Source organism: Harpia harpyja, chromosome 21 (genome assembly GCF_026419915.1).
Source record: "Harpia harpyja isolate bHarHar1 chromosome 21, bHarHar1 primary haplotype, whole genome shotgun sequence".
Taxonomy (NCBI): Eukaryota; Metazoa; Chordata; class Aves; order Accipitriformes; family Accipitridae; genus Harpia; species Harpia harpyja.
The window spans coordinates 4056701-4066856 of record NC_068960.1 but is presented as its reverse complement, the minus strand read 5'-3'; the positions used below and the strand labels follow the sequence as shown (position 1 = coordinate 4066856).

The 10156-nt window shown below is 46.6% G+C and overlaps 1 protein-coding gene across 1 annotated transcript; it reads left to right on the top strand.

Annotated features, from left to right (window-relative positions):
• Positions 1 to 800: 800 nt before the first annotated feature.
• Positions 801 to 9879, top strand: TMEM11 (transmembrane protein 11). The gene is made up of 2 exons (XM_052772478.1): positions 801 to 934; positions 8962 to 9879. Exons 1-2 carry the CDS (start codon positions 870 to 872, stop codon positions 9476 to 9478), a joined length of 582 nt encoding a protein of 193 aa, XP_052628438.1. The 5' UTR covers positions 801 to 869; the 3' UTR covers positions 9479 to 9879.
• The last annotated feature ends 277 nt before the right edge of the window (positions 9880 to 10156 follow it).

The following is a 10156-nucleotide window of genomic DNA, read 5'->3' as shown; positions in this document are numbered from 1 at the left end:
GGCCCCGAGGCTGAGGAGAGGCTGGGTCCTGGGGCACCCCCACAAAACCTTCAGCATCCACTGCTGCTGGAGCGGCGGGAGCAGGGAAATCTGCGACAGTGGCAAACCTGCGTTTTGTTTTCTAGTGAAGTGTTTGGCTATAAACTGTTATTCCTCCTCAGAGATGCAGCAGTGGTGGAGCCTCCCCATTCCCTGCTCTTCTTTCAGAATCGATCAAAGGGGCTAAATTTGCCCCAAGAAAGCCCCGTCCCTCGTCCCCAGGGGGGTGCTGCTCTGAGGAGGTCCTCCATCCCTCCTCCGCCTGCCAACAGAAATCGTCTATTTCTTTTCGGGCAGGAAAACAAGGCAACGCTCCGGCTCTGGAGGACAGCCGAACCACCAGCCAGAGCTGAGCCCCCTCCGATCCACAGCCACTTCCACAGCCCGGCCCAGGACGCCTCGTCCGCGGCGGAGGCCGCATCCTCGGCCGCACCCCCCCCTCCCCGCCATGGCGGGACCGCGGGGCAGGCCGGGACTCGCCGCCGCGCTCCTCCCACGGCCCGTCCGCTCCCGTCGGGACGCGGAGGCGGAAGGGGCCGGGAGCAGGGGCCGAGGCAAGGACGGCGGGGCTGCTCTCTCACCGCTGGTGACGGGGGACCGCCATCCCCGCTCCCGCCCTGGTCCCCACGCCCGCTGAGGGGACTACGCGTCCCAGGGGCCCCCGCGGCCGGGCCGTGGCGCGGAGCACTGTGGGACTTGTAGTCCGCGCGTGGGCTGGCTCCCGCCCGCTGAGCGGTTCCGGCCGCCCTCGCGCACTACATTTCCCGTCGGGCGGCGCGGCGGGCCCGGGGTCTGGTGGCGGAGACATTTGCGAGCCGAGTGTCTCCAAGATGGCGGCGTGGGGAAGGAGGCGCGTTGGCCCCGGCGGCACCAACAGCGGTGGCGGCCGGGAGAGGTGAGCTGCCGCCGGGGTGGAGGGTGCGGGGCTGCTGGGGCGCCTCGGGCGGGCAGGGAGCGGGAGGAGGTGGGCTGCGGTCGCTCGGCGCTCCCCGCGACCCCTGGGGCAAGGGCGGGGGGGGGGGGCTCCCCGCTGAGGGGAGCGTGGCCAGGCAGGGCGGGTGAGGGACGCGGCCCCGCTGAGGTGGAGCCGGGGCGGAGGGGCTGGCCGGGGCCGGCGGTCTCCAGCTGCGGGCGAGCGCGGCGATGGAGCCGGGGCCGGGGAAGGTCAGCGGGGCCCGCAGGGTGGCGGCGGCCGCGGCCCTTCCCGGCGCGGGGATGCGGCGCTCGGGGCCGGGGTGGAGGAGGGCCAGGCCTGGGGAGCCTCCTTCCACGGCTATTTTTAAAGACGGTAAAGGCAGCGACGAGTCCTCCAGGGTAACCTCCTTCTGCGGGAGGTCGCGGCGGTCCCGGCCGCTCGGGGGGTCAGCGCGGAGCCGCCGCGCTCCCCCGGTCCGCGGGGCCGAGGCGGGAGGTGGTTGCCGCCTCGGCGCTGGCAGAGGGCTCGGTAACGCTCTGTCTTTGCCTCTGTCAGGACGGAGGAGCAGCTAGGACGTGCCGGAACGACCCACAGAGTAGCTGTAGAAGTTTGGGAATGGTAACTTTAAAACAGGAAAAAGAGATGGAGGAAAATCTTGTTGAGCTACTTTAAAATCTGTATGCACGGTTCTTTACCTACTTAAAATGTCTAGTTAAAGCCTGTATTTCCTTACGTTGGCATTTTCCGTTTTGCCCCAGGGCTGACTGATGTAACCAGCAGCTGCTGAAAGCTGCTGCGTTTTTATTGCGAGGAGTTTTCTTTTGTCCTGCTGCCTTACCTAGAGACTCTGATTACCTCTCTTAATTTTTGCTGTAGCTTTTGCTTCATTTTTTCCCTTGCTGTAATTCAACAGTATTCTTTTTGATGGTGTTGAGTCTACGTAGCAACGGAGAGCCACAAGTAGCCCTTAAAATTCAGGCACTAATGTGAATTGCAGGAATGCTGTCTCTGTTCAGGGAATTTAAAAGTAATTGAACTGGAAGAGCCAATGGAATTACTGCATCAGTGTAGTTTATATAAACAACTAAGAATACCATAGAGTTCAGTGGCATAGTGGTAAAGCTGTCTGCACCCGGTGCTGGCACCTGCCCCAGCCCTGAGCATGAGGTGTGGGGTTTTCACGCGGTAGACCTGTCCTCCCAGCAGAAGTGAAGGAAAAAAGAAAAAATGCAGAAAAGAGCACTTAATAACTTCAGTGAAAATTATTCTACCAGGGTGAAAATTGATGCAGACTTAAAAGTGAGTTGTTACCTTGAAACATAGTCTGTGAACCATACAACAATCTAATTGTAGTTTGAGGTGATTTTTTTTTAAACTATGATTACTCTTGATCTTATGATCAAAAATACTTACTCCTAAACATGAGTTACTTCATGAACCCGCTGCATATATTATTTTTCCTTTGCCAATGAGAAGTATATAGCTAAGTATAAGAAAGCACAGAAGTGACATAGCAGAACAACAGATACACCATTGACCAACATTTCATAATCCCTATCGAAAGATGGTGGTTCTTTTAGGCGTCATCCTGTACGAACGTGACAGAAGATCATACTTCTAATAGGTGTCGGGTGATGTCAACTAGGTACTACTTCTTCCTTGCAATTGCAGAGCTGGAGATACGCATGGCTGGGCCTCTGCCTCTCTTGATCAGTGGCTAATCCTAAATCACACCTACCGATCTTGTTTGACTGCTGGTAACACAAGTTGTGTAAAAGGCAGTGCTGACAGACCTGATGTCATCAAATGATGACATATGCTTTTTATACGGTGGATACAGTTTTCTTACACTGGGCAGGATTCTTGTCCAAAGATGCATTCCTTTGAACTGAATATGGTAATCCAGCTTTCCTCATAAATAAGCTGCTTCAAGGAGTTTTTGTAGTTGTCAGCCAGCTAGTCTAAAAGGCATCTGTGTGTTGGGAGGTGGTGTGAGGAGACTCAGTAGTGAATAAAATACTGTCTGCTATTAGACTAGACCAGCTTTCATTTAAAAAAAAAAAAAAAAAAAGTCCAGCAACTCTATCTGCAGAGACCATATCCCTTCATAAATGACTTTATTGATATCAGGAAGTCTGTAATTGGTCAAAAAGTGCTTTCCTCAATAGGACTAAATGTAAGGACATTAATTGCAAAGGATGTTGGCTGTGAACTCTAGCTGGCGCTCTGGTGGTGAAGTAATAACGTTAAACAAAATAACCCAAAACACTGAGGAGAACCAACTAAATATTTGTTTTTCTTCATTCTGGATAGACTCTTTAATGGAGACTGTCTAAAGGGAATTGTTAATCTGTAGACCAAAACAACTTTTTATACAGAACAGACACTGAATTGTACTTAGTGTTTTTGTATAAAATTCAGCGTGATGACCGCCAGAACACAAGACAGAATGCCGTTTGTTCACCCAGGAGATGTTCTAACAAACTCCAGAAAGAACAGCTTTAATGTCATCACCACTGCTTGTATTGGCTTCTCTGCGCCCTTAAAGAGGTCTCTGCTTTCGCTACCTGCACTGCTCAGATTTCTGGTACTCTGTTTGCTTACAGCAATGATTGACCTGTTTCCATTAGCCTGGCTAATCATTAGTTGACTTAAAATCGACACCTCTTTTTGCTCTGGTGGCTGGAGTTTTTTGTTATGGTCTGGTGATGTTTTCCTTAGTGTTGTCTTCCCTTGCCAAGGCTGCTTGAATATCCCACCTATGTTCTCCTGTTCTCTTTCCTATTTGTATTTAAGGTACGTCTTTTGAACGGAAGTCTTGCTTTATTGCTATGCTTTTCCCGTTCTTCCTCTGCTTTAATGCATGCGTTGACAGCCTGTTGAGAATGGCCTTCTTAAAGCTGTAGGCCTGACAGCCGTGGCTAATGGTCTGAGACTGGTAGATCGTGCGGACGTTGAGCAGAGCAACAATTCTTCAGGTGTTTAAGCTCAGATGCATTAGTACTTTCTGTATGCCATATCCTGGAGCAATCCTGAGTAGGAGAACATACTGTCGAATATGACTTTGAGGTGGAGTATTTCCACTGAGAGTTAAAGCCAGACCACAGCTCATTCCTTAATCTTGAAATTAAATTCAATTTCAAGAAGGATTTACGTGGGGGGAGGGAAGTTTAGTTTTTGAATTTGTCATGCCTTGACTTTACTGACTTACTCAAGCTTGGCTGAGATGCCGATCATGACCCCAGACACTGCTTTGGCCATCAGTAATATCCTTTTTCTGCAGTTCACTTGCTCAGCCAGCATGAAGTCCCTCTGTTGCATTGCTAAACTAGATTTTGTGAGTGTGTGCCACTTGTGACAGGCATTATTATCACACTGCTGCAAGCCTCACCTTTCTTATTTTTTAACTACTAATCGGACTGGTCTTCATTTACAGTTAATCTGAATGTATGTTTGGTGCTCTGAGCAACACTGTTGTCCAGGAACATTCTTCTTTTAAAAAAACTAACAAAACCTGACATACATGTTATAGGAAGGGTTTTGAAAGAACTTTCTTTGCACAGAACTGTACCTGTACTTTGTCCAGATTGAGATTGTTTCTAATTGTGATTCTGAACATTTTGCAGAACTGAGATAGTTGGACGACTTGACGCCCTTGCCAAAAGTCCATCTGGCAGATCGAGGAACACCTTTAGGCTGAGGGCAGCACTCTCGTGAGGCTCAGGCATTCTCCCCTGCAAGTGGACAGTTGTAGAAGGATGTTGGGTTTCTTCCAGGATGTTGTCATCTGCCCTGTTTTCAGGACTCTCTTCATTTGTTTCTCTTTTTGCTACTTGGCACCTGGCAAAACTTAAGATCTTTTCACATTGAGTGGCATTGTGCCTCCTCCTTAGAAAGGGTGTTTATTTCTTCATCCATAAAGACTACCTAATTGAAACTTACATTTAACAGACAGGCTGCTGTTTTCAAGGGGCAGCTAGGAGACTGCTTCCAAGCTGGAGGCAGAGAAATGGAGCTGCTTTGAGGGCTGTAGCTGGGAAACTGCTATTGTTCAGCCAGCTGCAGCACCCCTCTCCTGGTGCTCTCTGATATTCCCATGTTAGGAAGATAATCCAAATGTAATTTGAAGCTTGCCCTATAGCTAAGACAGACACTTCTGCCCCTCCTGCTGGTGGTAGCTCTGTTAACAACTGATTCCTTATTTATAACTTTGGCAATACCTAAATTTTACACTGGTGATTTTACATTATTTTCATCTTGCTGTGCTGAGTAGTTGAGAGTACTGTCACGTTCCCCCATCTATGCATGCAGTTGGCACAAGGAATGAGACATTTTAAAATTGTCATAGAATGTATGAAGCTGCAATAGAATAAACTATTTGGATATAAGGTCCAGAACTATTCTTACAGAACAGCTGTACAACTTTTTAACTTAGCCCTCTTTTTGGGGGTGGGAAGACAGGTCCTGGAAGATAATTTGATTGAATAATATTAACAACTGCTTTTAGGTTCTGGTTTGTCTAGTAAATAGCATGCTGGGCTTCTGAACATGTGGCAGCATTTTATGACTTCTGGAACTAGGTCCTCTCTGACACTGGTTATTTACTATTCTTTTAAGTAAAATGGAATTTATATAAAATCACCACACTTCATAACCAGTGGATGCCAGCTTGGAGTTCATTGCATAGCTCTGCGTTTTTGTTTGTCATTGCTGGGGGGTGGGGGACAAGCTCCAAAAGGCAAACTCCAGAGCCTCCAGTGTTTGAGCAAATCCAATTGCTTTGACTGGATTTGTTCATGTGCAGCTGCTGTGTTCAACTGAAAGGCTGTGTCAGGAGAGACTGCCTCTATGGATTGAAGTCCTCGATCCTACTCTGCATGCCAACAAGGTCTAAAACCTTCTCAAGCCCACGTTATCTCATCTGTGTCTCTATATTGTCTGAAAACAAACCAGTTTTCAGCTTTCCATCCTCCAGGGGCAGCCAGTTCTTGTGTGAAAATAATACATGATATTTCTTTCCTCTGTTACAGAAATGGAGACTTTTTTCTGCTTGTGCTGCTGACTCTTCATGTGTCCTATTGTTTGAGCGGCTAATTTTTCATTCTTTGTCCTTTGTTTTTGGATTGCTCATTTTGCCTTTTGTAGCTTCAGCACTGATAGAGATTTATTCCCATATTAGAGGACTAATTTGGAGAAGCAGCATAGTTAAGGGCCAGGACTCTTATCAGGGATGAAGCCTTTGTGCGGTTTATTTCCCATTGATTTTTTTCACCAGAACAAATCTGCTTGTTTTGGCTTAGGAGGATCGTGCTTTTCTTGACTTTGTTATAAAGCCCCAGAGCTTGGCAAGCCAAAAGATTCCAGAAGAGATGGACAGTACTGCTTCTGGCCAAAGCCTGTTAGATTCCTGCTCTCTTTGACAGGTGGCTGTTGCTTGTGGTATGGCTCTGTTTGTGTACATTAGGGTGAAAGGAAAAAAAGGGATATTCAGAGGGAAGAACAGGCAAGATCTGAGCGAGGAGAAATGAGGCTGATAAGTTAGTGCCACCTGTCCTGATGCTCAGCCTGGAGAAATCCCATGTAATGTTGTTACTTGACTTAATTCCTGGAGCTAGAAGCCTGGCTCCCTGTCGCTCTTGTACAGGCAGAGAAGAAATGGGCTTGCTTCATCCTTGTTTTCCCAGTGATGGCAGGGAGGTCCTAGGGTGATTAGGCTATTGTGCTGTTCCTAAGCCTCTGGGGCGTTCTCAGCTGAATTTGGATTCTGCTTCTCTGTTTTGCAGACCCACGCTGCATGTTCCTAGGGCGGTACAAAATGCTGAAAATGCTCCTTGGTAGGAAATACTAATTTTATCTGGAGGGTTGTGTTACTGGGTTAGCTTCCAGCTTGAAAATGCCTTTCAGCAATAGCTTTTCCCTGAAGTCATTATGCCTTAGCAAGTGATTTCACATACTCACTGATGTTGTTTTACAGAGTTACCTTAAGTCTCAGCATGTCTTCTGTAATGAAACTGGAATTTTTGATTGGGAAGAAGCTGCACTTGGAACAGTTGACATCAAGAAAAACCCTTGGCAGAAACCATTACCAGCTGTTTCCTTAATGTAACACCTGGTTAAGTAGGTCTTTGTTAGAAACTCCTTAATGTTAGCTGATATACTAACTTAGTGTAAGCATATATCTATATAACTTAGTTATATTAGAGATGTAGTACTCTGTAAAATTTTTATACAGGTGCTGTCCTTCAGAATTTTTCTTCAAATACTTGCAAATTCACTACAGAATGTCAGAGCCCATCACATCCTGTGCTGAAAGAGTTAATCATAATTTTCCAAACAATGTCTGACAAGATGATGGCCTTAAAGAAGCCCCTGGCATACACAGCATTCAGGTGGATTTATATTTTTCTTTCCACCCGTGAACAGGCCAAGGGGGAAATGCACTGCAGAGAACTCAATAACTAGCTTATAGGTTGAGCTTTCCCCGTAGTTTATATAAATTCCAGCCAGACTTTTAATGAAACTGCTTATTACTCTGCTTTGTGACAGGCTGGTGCATCTTGGGTCCTGCTGTTTGATATGTTTGCTGCTGTTCATAAAAGCAGCTACTTCTGGCAACAGCTTGTAATTTAACAATATTCTTGATTACAGATGGCCACTGCACGATACCCTTTGCAGCATGAATGGAGCTGCACATTAAGGGTAATGTCTGGTAACGCGGCAGCTTGCGAATGTGTATTTTTCTCCCTTATTTTCCAGTGCATGCACATATGTACTATTGTATTCATGGAGCAGAAAGTGCTAGTTTCATTCTCCATATCATCATTGTCTTGCCTCCCAATATCGGGAGGGTCTAAATGCTGTTGGGATGAGGTGGTTTTGTTTGCTGCGATTAGGTCAAATATGTGTAAGAATTGTTCTCCTTCTGCTAAAGGAATCTGCTAGATATTTTTATCCTTGAGAGGCCACGTGCTCAGTTTTGCTCTGGTTAAGCGCAAGTATGTCAGAAATAGTTATTTCTTCTGCTTAGAAGGGAGGATTTTGCCTTGTTCTAATGGATAGGTTTTCATCCTTTCTCAGAACAGGTAAACAGTCATAATCCTATTTCTTAGCAGTCTGGTACATTAATGTAGCTGCAGCTAAGGTGATTTGTGTGAAGGGGTGGAGGGAAAGTAGAAATTGATGTGACTTAGGTAGCTAAAAGCTGCTACTCAAATGAGGGATGTACAAGTCTTGTGAATCCCCTGTCAGTAGGGAGCCTGCTCCAAGGTAAAGGGAGCAGCTTTTTCTTCACTGTTAAAGCCTGCCTGGGTTAAAAAAAAAAAAAATGTTCATTTCTTGCTTTGTTGCGCCCTATTTCAGCAGAGTAAACTGTTCTGTAACAAACTGAGTGCTCTGCTACCTTTTTCACCTTCACTTCCAGCAAAGTTTCTTGGCCATCCTTGTTGGATTTACTGTGGAGGATGAAATAGCAAACTGCATCATTGGCAAGGAGGTAGTTACTGTGGGGAGAAAGCAAACGTTCATCTGAAGAAGCTTCCTCTCTTAAAACCTTCCAGTGCGACCTGCCCTCTTGATGGATGAGCTGCTAGTCTTATTTTCTGTGAAAACTCCTTAAGTCTGCATGGTCCATTCATTGATGCGGTGTGGTCGCTGAGGTGTGACAATCCCAGTATCTCTAGAGAAACTGCTTGGGTATCGGTGTGAGGAACCATTTCAGGATTGTTAAGAAGATGCTATTTTCTCAAAATGTTCTAGCTCCTCCAAGTTAGGAAAAGGTAAGGAAAAATATGTTGCCTCATTTTGGGATGATTTCATGTACAGCGGGCATAATTAGCCAATGTGAGATGAATCTTGATTTGAAAAAGCTGCTTGATGAACAGAGGCAGTGACTGACCTTGAGGGGCTGCCCTCACTTCGGGCATTTTTCTCTCCTGTTCTCACAGCTAGGTGGGTGAAAAGTCTGTCTGTAAGCTCTGTAGTTTTCATTCTGTGTTTCCTGTTAACAGGGTCACCTTGTCCTCCACGGATTGCTACATCGTGCATGAGATCTACAATGGCGAGAACGCTCAGGACCAGTTTGAGTATGAGCTGGAGCAGGCCCTGGAAGCGCAGTACAAATACATAGTGATAGAGCCCACTCGCATTGGGGATGAGACGGCCCGCTGGATCACTGTCGGGAACTGCCTGCACAAGACCGCCGTGTTAGCGGGCACCACCTGTCTCTTCACCCCTCTGGCACTTCCAGTAGATTATTCTCACTACATCTCCCTGCCTGCTGGTGTGCTGAGCGTGGCCTGCTGCACCCTTTATGGTATCTCTTGGCAATTTGATCCCTGTTGCAAGTACCAAGTAGAGTACGATGCCTATAAACTTTCCCGCCTGCCCCTGCATACGCTCACCTCCTCTACTCCGGTGGTGCTAGTGAGGAAGGACGACCTGCACAGAAAGAGACTGCATAACACGATAGCACTCGCTGCCCTGGTGTACTGTGTAAAGAAGATCTATGAACTCTATGCTGTATGACTTCAGCAGGGAAGAGAGAAACCCACAAAGACAAGTGTATTAAGACTCCCACAGTAACATTTTGTTTTTCCTCTTTGAGAAGCAATGGAGACTGGGAAGGATTTGGTTTAATAGAGCTGTTATTTTTAAAATAACACATCACTGGTGCACCAAGGTTTTTCAGTTCTTCGTTACACTTAAGATGTGGATGTGTGGTGACTTGAGAGCTGTATGTTAGGCCATGGGAGTCCAGTCCAGCAGCGGAATGTCGATGAAAGAAAGCTATAGGAAGAGGGGGTGTGAGAGCTGCTTTTTTTTTTTTTTTTTTTTTTTTTTTGGAAACATTTAAATATATTGTTTAATTGTATTACACAGAACCAGGCAGAAGTTATCATTGACCATTAAAGGATGAGAATTTCAAATGCTTTTGCTCTCTTGTTACTGTGATCATAGTTCCCTTTTATAGTGCGCTTCCAGGGGATGGAGGCTTTGCTATGAGAACTCCAGTGGTGATGATTATTTATGCATGCTCACACACAGACCTGATATTCCTCTTGTCCACTGCTCATGGAACCAGCATCCATGTTATTTCACAGCAGCTATCTGTTGAAAGAATAGCTAGAGTGTTGCTTTCCCTCTTGCTTGACTAGTTGTATCTCTTGGAAGAGGGCTTGCTGTTACCCCAGTGTTTGTACCTTT

What these genes read in the sequence shown, in the direction of transcription:
- TMEM11 (XM_052772478.1), top strand. Translation starts at nt 870, where the DNA reads ATGGCGGCGTGGGGAAGGAGGCGCGTTGGCCCCGGCGGCACCAACAGC. An exon ending in AGCGGTGGCGGCCGGGAGAG is followed by an intron (nt 935 to 8,961) that starts GTGAGCTGCCGC and finishes TCCTGTTAACAG; the next exon opens with GGTCACCTTGTCCTCCACGG.